We start from the raw sequence: 14,284 nt of genomic DNA, 5'->3' as shown, positions 1-14,284 counted from the left end.
GCTCAGGCCCTGAACATCAGGCCCTGAGAGGGAGCTGCAGAAACCTCTCCAGAACTCCCAAGTCAGAATCCAACTCCAAAGTTTCTTTCACTTTTAATGGGTCCCACTGAGGGACACGACTGAGAAAGTGTCCCCAGGCCCCAGGCAGAGCAGAGAACTGGAGGCACTGATGACAGGTGGGGACAAAAAAAAGCCAAGTCCTGGTGCCCTGGGGCACAGCAGGGTCTGTGCCACCAAGGGCTGTCAGGAGACACCTTGTCCTGAGGCACTGGGGCCTCCTGGCACAGCCCCAGCCAGGCTGGGCACTGTCAGCTCCTGGTCCTGCCCTCAGCATCCCCCCCTAGCCCACATCCCAGTGGCCTCAAGGATCTGCTGGAAGGAGTCCCTGGGGAGCCTTGCTCAGGAATGGCCCTGGGGGCTCCTTCATACTCCCAAGGACTGCAGGTTTTTCAAAGCACTTTGGCTTTGGCTTTTGCCTTGGACTCTCTGAGAGCTTTGTGCAATCATGGCCTCCAATTATCTGCTGTAATTAGTCCCTGGAGAGGCTTTGTCAGGAACAACACTCAGTGGGGCTCATTAATGCTTCAAGGTGCTTTAGTTCTTTTAAGGTACTTGGTGTTTCCCTTTTGATCCAGACTCTGTGAGAGGTTTGTGCAATCATGGCCCCAATTATCTGCTTTAAGGAGTCCCTTGAGAGCTTTGCACTGACACTCAGTGGGGCTCATTGATGCTTTGAGATACTCAAGGATTTTAAGGTAATTTGGATTGTCCTTTTCACTCTGAGTCTCTGAGAGGTTTTGGATTGTCCTTTTCACTCTGAGTCTCTGAGAGGTTTTTGTCCAGTTTGAGTCTCTGAGAGGATTTTGTGCCATCCTGTCCTCCAGTTCTCTCCTCCAAGGAGTCCATGAGGAGCCTGCATTGAGGATGGACCTCAGTGGCACCCATTAATGGCTCGAGAAACTTTGGGGTTTTCTTCTGACTTTGACTCCTGGACAGGTTTGTGCAATCTCCTCTCAGGCCCTGAGTATCCAGGGCTCAGTTCCAAATGCACCACGGGGCTCATTAGGATCAAGCAAGTCCTGAGAAGCCATGGCTCTGCCTTTATTTCCCTCTGCTCTAATGTAGTTCATTAAGAAGCTTGCTTTTTACAGTTATGGAGAAATATTTCAAAGAGCTTCTAGGAAATATGTATTCCTATTTTAAAGAGTGTCTTTATTACTGTTCTCTTTAGAGAAGAGCAGATTGCAGTATTTTGTGATTGATATTGATGTAGGGCCCCTCCTAAGGAGGTCTGGCCAGGTCAGAGAAGTTTCACCCTCAGGTCTGACCCAGTGTGGACAACCTTGCTCCACATTCCCCAACCCCATGTGAGAAACAATTTTAACTTTGAATAATTTAAATGGTTTATTAAGACCTTATCAAAATACAACAGAAGAGTGAATAAAGTAAAGAATACAGCGCCAGGAGCAAAGGATTCAGTCACCGTGTGCTCATCTACAAAATGGATGTTCTGTCTTTTATAGCTCCAGCCCCTCCCAAAGTCTTGTCAATCCACTCCTCCTTCGCTGTCCAGTGGTGGAGATCACTTTCTTACAGCTTGATTGGAGCTCAGGCGCTGCAATAGCAACAAGCCGACCCTCCCAAATGCCCTGACTACTGAGGGCATCCCATGATAACAATGCAAGGGGGAAGGGAAAGATAACTATCCACCTACACAACTTCACTTAACATATACTTAATATTCACCCCTTAATTGTGAGAGTCAACCATAGGATTACTCATCTATAACAAACCCCCCATTTTCTTTTTCTATATGTCATTATGCTTGAACAATTAAGTAAGAATTTTTTTTATTGAAAGAGTCATACTAGCATCTGTTGATGTGGGCAAAGACAGTGGGAACAGGAGAAAAATCTCAGGTTTTCCTTAGACACACTTATTTGGAATGGACAAAAGGGCCTAACAGAGGTCCAGGATGGCTTTGACTCCCATCTATCATGCCTATGTGGTTGCTACCCATAGTCAGTGTGTCTTAGGGGTCCAGAGGCCAGCTCGGTCTCGCCCTCCAGTTGCTGTTGTATTCAAAGACAGCTGGGGAATGACAGTGGTCCGATATGGCCTTTTGTCCCTACCTTACCATGCCTACGGGGTTGCTACCCACAGCAAGGCTATGCCATCTTCTTGGAAGTGAACAAAGGGGTCTTGCCCTCCTTCCTTTGTCTTATTTTCTTAAAGAAGATGTCCCATTACCTTTTACAGTCCCTTGTGTACTTCCCCTCAGCAGATGCTGGTAATTCTCACCCATTAAAACAGGAAGACAGTTCTCAAACTGGTTGGTGGAAACTTGACTTTGGGTGTCTTGGTGTTTTTCTGGTTGTCTTTCAGTCTCTGCTTGAGATTCAGTCTCGTTTCACCTGGTCTGGATGTTATATGTAGTCGATTCTTTGTGTTTTTCCTGCTGGGCCTTTAACTGTGTTGGCATGAGTCCATCTGTTGGCATGAGTCCATCCCCACTCTGCAGTTCACACGGCCGATTCGGTGGTGAGCAGTACCTGAAAGGGACCTTCCCATTGAGGAGTTAAAGACTGATCTCTCCATGACTTGATCATCACCCAGTCCCTAGGATTAATATTATGGATTCTGAAATCCAGGGTGGTAGTTTGAGGAATAGCCCCTTTATGTCTTAGCCCTCCTAAGGTTTCTACTATAGACATAACATATTTCTTGGCATTGGCTTCCCCTTCCTCATAGGTGGCAACCCTCTGGGGTGAGGTCAAAAAGGGTAACACAAATGTCATTTCATAGGGTGACACCCCCAGATCTGACTGGGGTTGAGTTCTAAGTCTTAATAAGGACAAAGGGAGACATTTCATCCATGACATTTGGGTTTCAATCATTAGCTTATCTAGAGCTCTTTTAAGAGTTTGATTCATCCTCTCAATGTGACTAGAACTCTGTGGATGCCATGGAGTGTGTAATTCTCATTTACTCCCAGGGTATGAACAACTTTTTGCAATATTTTAGAGGTGAAATGAGCTCCTTGGTGTCACGATCCGCTTGTGCGGGGTGTCGTGATGGTTCTTTTCACTGATCCCAAAAGTGCAAAAAGGCAAACAACAAGGGACTATCAGTTAATCCCAACAAATGCACCTTTATTAGGGGCCAAAACAGTAAATGCGATAGTGGGGATCAGAAAGGAGATAAAAGGATAGAGAGAGAGAGAGAAAAGAGGGGGATGGGAATAGCTACCAACACAGGCGAGATCCTCACTGGTCCGGACGATGGGGATCCGTCTGGTCGTGTCGGGGAAGTCTTCGAAGTTCTGGTCAACTCAGGGGTCTAGTTATACTCCACGGAGGAAAAAAGAGGGGAACATGCAGGACAATGAAAGTCTGTTGCAATTGCTGCAGGGGAACAAGTGAGCCCACTGAAACCACTGAAGCAGGACAAACACAATGAAGAATAAGTCCACTGAAATTACTGAAGAAGAACAGGTCATGTCATTAGTGGTTTCCCCCTCCCTGTGGTAGGGGTCTCAGTCTCAGTCCTTAGGAGGAGGGTTTTCCATCTCTGTCCGTCTGTCACAGTGGTAACGGGGCAGATGAGAGGTCTTCAGTGAGGGACCACTAGGGTCACCCCAAAAGTTCATTCAGCTTCAAAAGGAGAGTGGGCAAAGATACACCAGGCTATTCCTTGCTGTGTTCATGACGGGTCCTTGCCGATTCCTTGCCAAGTCCTTGCCGATTCCTTGCCAAGTTCTTGCCAGGCCTTGTTTGGAACAGCTAACGTAACGGTGCAGCAACTGCACCTGCACTGCCGCTCTCTCCAAGCTGGAACTGTAGGGGGGGAAGGGTTTTCTCCTCGTGGCAATCGGTAGGCAAAAGTGGGTGTCACCAGAGGACACAAGGAAAAATGACGCACCACAGCTTTGGTCACCATAAAGAGACTAATTTATTTTTTCTGACTCCAATCATTTATAGTTCTCAAAAGGTGCCAGTGGATTGGAAGGTGAACGTGCCACCTCTCCAACGACACGGGACAAACTACCAGTCTATCAAATTTCTCCGCCTCTATGAAAGAATGCAAAATAATAGGTTGTTTACAGAAAGTTGCGTGAGGAAGTTCTCTACAAGAATGTAAATTCAGAAGGCTTTAGAAAATCCTAAGAAATCAGGGCGACAAGTGGGGGCTTCAGACGGCTTTACACTTGGTCTGAATCAATCCTGTTCACCATCCCATATCGGGGAATGATTGATTCTAGAAGTGTTTTACTCACAACATTGGCATTGGCTTTAACCGTGGGTACCGCCTCTACCCAATGAGTCAGGTCACCTACTATCACTAGTAAAAACTTCCACCGTTGTACCTGGGGAAGCTCAGTAAAGTCTACTTGGATGTTTTGAAAGGGCTGTAAGGCTAGTTCTCGCTCTCCCCTGGTGTTTTCCTCATGACCTTCTCATTTACTTGTTGACATACCACAAACATTTCAATTACCTGCTTAGCTATCCCAAAAATTCCTATGCAGCCCCAGTCCCTTAGTAATTGATCACTTAGCGCTGGTGTCCCCAGTGTGTTGTTCCATGTATGCCTTTGGGCATTTTCCTGGCAAGGGGTTTATTCAACATTTGCCTCCCATCTGCTAATCTCCACTTCCCTTTGTTTTCTTTCTTGGCTCCTGTTTTAAGGAATTCTTTCTCTTCTTTCCTACCGAATACGGGGACTTCTTGCATTTCTCTAATGGGGGTTAATGCTATCATTAATTTTCCTGTCCCTGATTCAGCTGAATTCTTAGCATCTAAATCTGTAAATGGTTCCCTTGTGCTTCTTGAGTCACCCCCTTTTTATGTCCTTTAACATATACTGCTGCCACTTCTTCTGGTAATTGTAAAGTTTCTAACACTTCTAGAAGAAGTTTTTAGTTCCTTTCCCCTTGAATTTAATAGCCCACTCTCTTCCCAAATTTTTCCAAAGGTATGCAGTACTCCAAAAGCATATTTTGAGTCTGTATATATTGTTTCTCTTTTCTGTGTGAATATTTCCAGAGCTCACTTTAGGGCATACAACTCACATGCTTGGGCTGACCAGTTGGAAGGTAACTTTCCATTTTCTAGGGCCACTAACTCTTCATCTGCTATAGCCCACCCCAATACCCTGTGCCCTGGATTACCCATGAAAATCCATCGATGTACAATCGTTTTCCACCTTGGAGTGGTTGATCTGTTAGGTCCTCTCTTACTTAAGTTTGATAATTTATAACTTCTAGGCAATTACATATTAATTCCTCACCTGGTTTTCCATCTAAAACTGGGCAGGGTTGAGTTGGCTACTCACGACTAGCTCTAAACCATTATCTATTAAGATGGCTACATATTTTAGCACTCGGGAATCTGTGAGCCATTTCTCAGCCTTTTAGCTGAGGATACTCCTTACTGAGTGAGTGGTATATATTTTCAATTTTCTCCCAAAGGTTAATTTTTTGCTTTCTTCTACGAGCAGGGCGCTCGCTGCCACAGCCTGAATGCAGGTTGGCCAACCTCAGCTGACAGGGTCTTGCAGTTTTGATAAATAGGCCACTGGTTTCCTGGATCCTCCCCCGTCCTGGGCTAACCCTCCATGTGCTGCCCCTTTTTCTATATCCACAAACAGATAGAAGGGTTTGTCTAAGGCAGGAAGACTCAGTGCTGCTGCACTGACTAATTTTTGCTTTAAAGCTTCAAAATTTGCTTGTCGTCTTCTTCCCACCTAATCTCTTCTTCTACTAAATTTTCATACAAGAACATGATGGCCTGCGTGAATCCTTCAATCCATAGCCTGCAATATCCCAACAGGCCTAAAAACCTTCTGACTTCCCTCTTAGTTTTTGGTCATGGGAGTGAGGCTATCCCTGCAATTCTCTCAGGGTTCAGCCGCCAGCTCCCTTGACAAATCACATGTCCCAGGCATTTTACTTCCCTCCCTACAAATTGGAGTTTCCCTTTTGATACTCAAATTCCTTGGTCCCCCCAAAAATTTACCAGTGCTGTGGTGGATTCTCGAACTTTGAGATGCCCTGAGAGCAGCCCAGTGGTCCATGCTCCCCTGTGCTGACACGTGAGTGTTTGTCTGGTTTCGGGATGGCCCTGGCTGTGTGAGGGGTGCTATGTGGACACGAGACAGCCGGTCCTGTCCCGCTGGGTCCCAGCAGTGCCTCACAGCTGTCCTGCATCCACGTCAGGATGCTGGCCAAGAGAGGTCCTGGAAGCTGAGGCAGCTGATTTTAAGCTTGTGCAGGTGCCTACAGGCCAAGGCCAATGGTGTTCCCTCAGGATACAGCAGTCCTGAGGGGTCTCCCTCATTCAAACAAATCAGCAGACAAATGCATTGTCAGCCAAAAGCCCTTTTATTGACCTGGCAGGTGGGCAAGGGTCTGCACCCACTGAAATGTTTCTCCACCATGTATAAATTTCAGTGGGTTGATGTAGGAGTTGTATCAAAAACACCATCCATCTTTACACTGCTGAGGTGATTCCATAGGCAGGCGGTTAGAAATACATGGTGTCAGATTCCCATACTTGAAGCTGATGTCCAGGCCCTGGCCAGGAGCGATCTCGATGCCCCAAAGCAGCACAAAGTCTTCCTCAGGGCTTCCCTGCACAAGGCTGATTCCACACTTGCCCTTAGTTCTTCTGGTAGACTGTGTCTAAAGCTTTTTGTCAGGTCACTCTCATCTCAAGTTAGGCCTGCCAGGTTTTTGTTATGCTAACCGGTGCTAAGTACTTAGGCATGTCTGTGCTAATTACTTGTTTACTCATGTGAATTGCTTGTGCTTACTTATGTCAAACCAAGGCCTTGTTCCATCCCCAAAGGTGCCTGAGGCCACCCGCTCCTTGTGGCACCAGTTGCTTTCCTGTGGAATGTTCTCCCTCCCCAAGGGTAAAGAGGGAGCTGCAGAAAGAGCTTGCCAGGCTGCTCTCCATCCTTTCCCAGCACTCCTGGTGAAGTGGAGAAGTCCGAGCTGAGCGCAAAGGTGCAAATGGAACAGCCGTGCACAGGAAGGCTCGGTGGGAAGGATGATCCAGGATCCATAGGCCTGGCAGCCTGAGCGTGCTCCAGGGGAAGGCCTTGGAGCAGATCCTCCTGAGTGCCATCCCACGGCACCTGCAGGGAACCAGGGCGTCTGCTGGAGGGTGGGAAAGCTCTGCGGAGGGACGGGGACAGCTGGGGCTCCTGGCGGGGTGTTAGGGCTTCTGTGCGGGAGTTTGGGGGGCTTGGTGCTGGTGGGGTGTTGGAGAAGGAGTTGTCTGGAAGGTGAGAGGTCTAGGCTGGAATCTGAGTCAGTTTGAAGGCAGCATCTGTGCTTTGGCACAGCTTTGGTTACGGAGGGCAGAAGGAATATCTGTGACTTTTCCTCTTCATGGTCCTGATTCTCCTGCAGGGAACAAGAGGGCAGAGCTGTACTTTACTGGCCACTCAGATATCTGTACCAGGGGGAGGATTAGCCCTTTTGCCATCTACTCAATTCTTTGAGCTACTTTTCTACCACTGAGTGGAATTTGATTTCTTGAGAGCTTTTATTTCTTTAGAGAATTAGGATATGATCATCTGTTCATAGAAAACCAAAGAATGGCCCTCAGTTTTTCCCTTTTTTGTGTAGTGCTCTGTTCTGTAAAGTGACCCTCAGTGGATGAGGTTAAGGCAAATGATTTGCTGCTTTGAGATTGGAAACAAAATTCCAACTCTTCACCTCCTCAGGCCATCCCAATTAGTTTGGGAAGTTTGCAACTTCTTGGAACTACTTGAGTTGAGCAATGGGAAGTAAAGCTCTCCTGAATTGAGGATTCTCACTTTCCAGATTCTTCTGTGCCTTTGCCACTAAGGTGTTTTTGTGCTGAAGGCAATAACTTCAATGAGAAAATAATTTCAGCATGGTGTAAGAGCTTCTGACAGAGACCAAGTGTTGCCAGCGTTGCTCCAGGTGCTCCTGCCAACAGCCCCTGCAGGCAGGAGCGCAGCCCCCAATGCACGTGGGCTTTGGCTCCCTCTGGCACAGAAGCCCCCCACGGGCACAGGTCTCTGGGGCAGGAGACGGGCACCGGTGCTGCCAGGGCTCGGGGGGTGGCAGGTCTGCTTGGGCAGGGACCCTGCCACACCTGCTGATGTCAGCGCTCTCCGGGCCCCAGGGGTCAGAGCAGCATTCGTGCCCTGGCCCACACGTTCCTTGTCTGTGTAACACCCGCGGGTTTAGGATGGCCACCAGCCGGGACGTGTCCCAAGGAGGCCGTGCCAGCTTCTGTGAAGGCCCCGTGCCCTTCCCAGCACGGCTGCGTCGGCAGCCCTGGGGGCTCCTTCTGCTGCCCTGAGCCCGCAGAGCAGGGCAGGGTTTGCTGATGGTTTGAGCCGTTCCTAAAGATCCTGTCGGGCTGTCTTAGACACTTGGGGTGAGGGATTCCTTCCAACCTGAGCCACTTTGGGTGGGCTGGGGGTGGCCCCAGGGCAGGGAGCAGTGTGTGCAGGGGCCCTTTGTGACACGGTGCAGCACGGTCACCGTGGCATGGAACGGGACAGCGTGTCCAAGGGCCCTTTGTGACACGGGGTGACATAGGAGCTGGCGGTGACAAGACCACGCCACAGTGCTCGGAGCACGCGACGGGACAGGACGGGACAGAGTGGTGCCGTGAGGAGCCCCCGCACAGCGCACTCGTTCCTGTCTGACCCGGAAATTTTCTGAGGCGTCATTCCTGCAGCTGACCTTGAGGCCAGACCACAGGACTTGGTGACCTATGGCGTCCCCGAGGCTTCTCTCCTGCAGGTGTCCTCAAGAGCAGACCGTGGGACTTGGTGCCCCAGAGGCATCTCCCATCCCTGCCACCAGTGCCCTCGAGGCCTGACCACAATCCTTGACAGGAGTCTCCTGTCCTTGTGGCAGGAGCCCTCGAGACCAGAGTGCAGGACTTGCTGTCCTGTCGCCTTCCTGAGGCTTCTCTCTTGAAGGTGCCTTCCAGGCACGACTGCAGGCCTTGCTGACTCGGAGCTTTTCCGAGGCATCTCTCCTGCAAGTAGCCACAAATCCAGTCACTGACATGGAGCAGAGACCCCCGAGAGTGCCCAAGCTGTCCTGGGTGGAGGAAGAGGAAGAGGGCCCTGGAGCTGGCCCTGCCCAGGAGACCTGTGCTGCCCTGCTGGATATGCTCGTAGAGGAGGGGTTTTGCAATCCAAAGCAAGTAAGCAGCCTGTGGCCAGGGTTTGATCCTCCCAGGAACTGGTTGGCCTCCCAAGCCATGGCTACTGCTCACTGGAAGCCTTTGAGGCCATGGCAGTGTGGTGGGAAGGAAAGCACTTCTCTGGGGAAGCTGGGGACATTCCTCCCTCTGGCAGCTTTCCAAGTCCCCCCGTGCCTTCTCCAGGTGCCTGCCATGGTGAGCTACATCCACCAGTGGCTCATGGCCAGTCAGTTTGCTGAGCACAGGCTGAACAGGGCCCTGCTGGATCTCACCAAAGAACAGCCTGCTTATGTAGTAATGTGTCCTGGTTTTGGGCAAATTTGAGAGAAAACCTCCAGAAGGAGCCCCCAGAAAGCAAACCCCCCACCGCCCCTCCCCCACCTGGTTCGGGAAGAATTTCCTCAGAGAGTAGTGGAAACAACCTGTTTATTGAGCAGGCAAAGCACTCCCCAGCACAAAAAATGAACAACACCAGATGACAAAAAGTCTTTCTACGCTCTGAAGAGGTGACAAATTCAGAAAGTCTCTGCTGGGAGTGGTTGCCCAGTTATCGGTCTCCGGTGCTGGAGATGGCTGCTGCAGGTCACAAAATGCTGGCTCTCGGTGTGTCTTGGTGTCTCCCATGTCCCAGTCCTGAGCAGGTTCAAATGGTATTCAGGAAAGGGAAAGAAAAAAAAACAGTCCAGGGAAAAAATTGGATTGCCTAGCTAAACTAACTAATAAGCAAAAGCAAGGGCAAAAGCAAAAGGCAGGAGCAAGAGCAAAGCGAAAGCAAGCAAGCCAGCAAGCCCTAGCCTCTCCTAGACACAGACTTTGGGGAGAGGTGAGCCGGCTGGAAACAAGACAAAACCAACCTTCACTTTTCGGAGCCAGTCCTGAAGGCACAGAACATAACATCAAGCCTAAACAGAACACACGACAGGGGATGCAAGCACCATAATGTCACCCGAGGACATTCCACCCCTTATCTCCGAATCGTCAACATACTACCAAACATCATGTAAAAACTTCATCAAGTAAAAACTTCCATCTTTCACTTACTCAGACACATTTCCTTCCATCTCTCTTGCTCAAACCTTTGACACACATTTCCTTCTATATCACTTGCACAAACCTTTGACACTTACACATTTCCTTCTGTCTCATGTCGGTGTGGTTTAATGTACAGACAGTGGCAGTAACATCCAACAAACAGTGATATTTGCGTATGAGATCTCCCTGAGGTACACATCGTGTTCTTCCCTATTTCTGCATTATTCACCGTGTACAACCTGGTCCCTGAGCAAAGACAATCCCACAAATGGGTTTGTCTGTACTCGAGGCAGAGTTGATCCACACTGTCTTCCCTAACAAACCTCTGATATGTGCCACTGGGATTTTATCAACCTGGATCGGAGCAGCATATAAAAAGGAGCAGTTCCAAACATATGGCACATTATGCCAATCAGCCTTCTGATGAGCCTGTGACATTTCTTACTCAACAGTGACATTGCAGTGGTGGCCACCAGGCCGGCTTGCCAAGGGAGGCTTCTGGCCATGCCCTGCAAGCAGCTGCTGCTGCCAAGGCGCCTTCGGTGCCTCAGGCTCTCCCTGGCACAGCTCCCAGCACGGCACTCTGCCCTTGTGCCCGAGGCCTTCCCTGTGCTGGGGCTGGCCTGGGGCTTTTCCTGCAGCGGGACCTGCCCTGCTCCTGGCACAGGAAAGGCAGTTCCTGCTGGAGCAGGAGGCTCTGCCTGCGGTGGGCTCAAACCACTCTAGCAAGGCCCTGGTGACTTCAAAATTGCTTCCTAGAGCAGAATAGTCTATAATTGGTATAGCTCCTATATTGAGGAGTAAATAACTATTTTTTAAATTTTATTCTGTGTTGTAAATAGACCATTTTATCTAATAATGATCAGAATCAATCATAGCTGTATTTATACAGATTTATCTGGTATTACATCATTAATCTTTTGGGACAAATTGCATTAAGGTTCAATTCCACCTGTCCAATCTGCAGGGTCGGGATGGGATCCAGCCGCTGCCAGTCTCTTCTATTAGAAGGAATTCTAGAAGTCTAGAATTCTGGGGTGCTGCAGGGCTTTCAGGATTCTATGGTGGCTGTTGGGGGACATTTCTCCACCTCATGACTCAGCAGGAGTTTCTCCAGTAAGGAAATAAAGCTTTTGCCTGAAGCTCCCACTCTGCCCACGACAGGAACCCCTGTGAGTGCCCGTGACATCCCGGCTCTTTGTCAGCCTGGGGACTCCTGGGATGTCACTGTGGAGCCCCCGTGAGTGCCTGTGACAGATCGGTGCCTTTGCAGCCCAAGGTCCACTGGGATGTCACCATGGGATGGCTGTGACTGCCTCTGACCACACGGCTCTTTACCATCCCCAGAAACCCCTGGGAGGTCTCCATGGAGCCCCTGTCTCTGCCTGTGACATTCCAGCTCTTGAACAGCCTGGAGACTCTTGGAAATTCCCATGGAACCCCTCTGAGTGCCTGTGACAAATCTGATCCTTAGCAGGCAACCATCACCAGGAACCCCTGTTGCTGTGGTCAGTTTCCATGGCAACCATCACCAGCCCCTGTTGCTATGGTCAGTTTCCATGGCAACCATCACCAGCCCCCTGTTGCCATACTCTGTTTTCCATGGCAACCATCACCAGCCCCTGTTGCTATGGTCAGTTTCCATGGCAACCATCACCAGCCCCTGTTGCTATGGTCAGTTTCCATGGCAACCATCACCAGCCCCTGTTGCTATGGTCAGTTTCCATGACAACCATCACCAGCCCCTGTTGCTATGGTCCGTCCCTGGGCAGCTCCATGGAGACCCCATGCCAGGGTGTGGTTGCCATGGACACCAGCTCAGGCCTGGAGCCAGAGCCCGTTGCCATGGCAACCATTGGCAGTCCCATCCCCAGGGCCATGGGATCCCAGAACCACAGAACTGGCTGAGCTGGGAGGGACCCATCAGGATCCTCGAGTCCAACTGCTGGCCCTGCACATGACACCCCAACAATGCCAGCCTGGGCCTGGCAGCGGTGTCCAAACGCTGCTGGAGCTCAGAGAGCCCTGGAGCTGTGACCCTTCCCTGGGGAGCCTGGGCAGTGCCCCAGCAGCTCCTGGGCAAAAACCTTTTCCTGAGATCCAACCTCAGCCTGCCCTGACTCAGCTGCAGCTGCTCCCTCCAGTCCTGTCCCTGAGCACCAGAGTGAAGAGGTTCCCACAGCCCCAGCCAGGGACCCGCTCCCAAGGCTGTTGCCATGGCCACCAGGGCTGGGACCAGCTGGGACGCTCGGTTTCCAAGGGCCGGGGTTCAGGAATGGGATTCCCCAATTTCCTGCTCCCCCTAAAAACCGTGCTGCCGCTCACTGCCCTCCCGCCTCCCATGGAAAGCACAAAAGGCAAAGATCCTGGGCTGGGAGGAGAACAATTTACTGGGAACAGCAACGAGACAAGGAACAAACAGGAACAGAAAAAATACTGATAACAGAAGGGATAAGAAAAACTATTTACATGGAAGACTACATCACAACTGACTGGCTCTTCCTGGCCATGTATTTCCTCCTGCCTGGAAAGGACACCCTTCTCCTCGGGGACAGAGAGAGAGAGAGAGAGAGTCCCTTTCCTGCCCCTGGCAATGACCTGAGGTGGGAGTGAATGTAATGACAGGGCCATGCCAGACCCTCATGTTCTTTGATCCCACACCATGTCATTGGCAAGGGCAGGAAAAGATCTCTTCCCAGCATGCATCACAGGGAACATGGTTCACCAGGGCTCTTCCCAACATGGGTTCTCCCATGGGGGATGAAGCTGGAGCAGTGCACAAAGCTCTTCCTGCAGTCCGGGCACTCACAGAGCTTTCCTTACTGGTGCCTCCGTTGGTGTCTGGTCAAGTGAGAGCTCTGGGTGAAGCTCTTCCCACACTGGGGACACGTGTAGGGCCTCTCCCCGGTGTGGATGTGCCGGTGCTTGACAAGGGTGGAGCTGTGCTTGAAGCCCTTCCTGCAGTCGGGGCAGTGGAAGGGCCTGTCCTCTGTGTGAATGCGCTGGTGCAGGAGGAGTTGGGAGCTGGTTGGAAACCTCTTCTCACACGCGGGACACTCGTATGGCCTCTCTCCAGTGTGGATCATTTGATGGATGATCAGTTGGGACTTCTGGCTGAAGCCCTTGCCACATTCCCCACACTTGTATGGCCTTTCTCCAGTGTGGATCCTCTGGTGGCTGATCAAGTGGGACTTCTGGCGGAAGCTCTTCCCACATTCCCCACACTCATAGGGCCGTTCCCTGGTGTGGATCCTCTGGTGGCAGATCAGGCTGGAGCTCTGGCTGAAGGTCATCCCACATTCCCCACACTCATAGGGCCTCTCCCCGGTGTGGATCCGCTGGTGACGGAGGAGACTGGAGCTGGTCTGAAAACTCTTCTGACACTCGGGACACTCGTAGGGCCTCTCCCCCGTGTGGATGCGTTGGTGGATGACGAGGGCAGAGCTGCAGCTGAAGCCCTTCCCACACTCCCCACACTTGTAGGGCCATGCCTCGGTGTGGATCATCTGGTGGCAGATCAGGTTGAAACTCCTCCTGAAGCTCTTCCCACACTCCAAGCACTTGTAGGGCTTCTCCCCATGGTGAACCTGCTCATGGCCCACCAGCTCTGAGCTCTGGCTGAAGCTCTGTCCACCTTCCTGGCACAGGGTGGGTCTTTCCTCCTCAGAGCACCCTGGGTTGGGTTTGCAGCCCCTCCTCCTGCGGGATCTCCGGGGCTTTTCCTCCCTGTTGGATTTCTGCGCCATGGAGTTGCTCAAAACAGCCTCTTCCACAAGGTTCTGCCGCGGGGATTTGTCCTCCCTGGTTTCCATCCTCAGCTCCTTCCCTGGGGGAGGAAGGACAAGGAGAGGATGGGATTTGCCTCCATGCCAGAGGGAAGGGGAAGAGAATCCCCCCAGTGTGTCCCTGGCAGGATGGCGTCGACAGCATCGTTGTCCTGCAGCCGGGAGCCACGCTGGGCTGGGAGATGGAGCAGGAGAGACGGGGAAAGGGGCACTGACTTCCTCCTCAGCTGCCCGGGGGTGCCAGGCCTCCTTCTTCTTCCTCGCAGC

General features: G+C 51.0%; 1 protein-coding gene across 1 annotated transcript in view; it reads right to left on the bottom strand.

Annotated features, from left to right (window-relative positions):
• LOC137465776 (zinc finger protein 420-like) overlaps positions 1 to 14,035 on the bottom strand; it is a 135,637-nt gene extending 121,602 nt beyond the window's left edge. The window contains exon 1 of the mRNA XM_068177798.1: positions 13,056 to 14,035. Coding sequence (XP_068033899.1) covers positions 13,056 to 13,978 — 923 coding nt within the window. The 5' untranslated portion in view covers positions 13,979 to 14,035. The remainder of the gene's footprint in view (positions 1 to 13,055) is intronic.
• Between the last annotated feature and the right edge of the window lie 249 nt (positions 14,036 to 14,284).

Source organism: Anomalospiza imberbis, unplaced genomic scaffold, assembly GCF_031753505.1.
Source record: "Anomalospiza imberbis isolate Cuckoo-Finch-1a 21T00152 unplaced genomic scaffold, ASM3175350v1 scaffold_109, whole genome shotgun sequence".
Classification (NCBI taxonomy): Eukaryota; Metazoa; Chordata; class Aves; order Passeriformes; family Viduidae; genus Anomalospiza; species Anomalospiza imberbis.
Note: the sequence above shows the minus strand (reverse complement) of the source record. Positions and strands in the feature narration are given on the sequence as shown.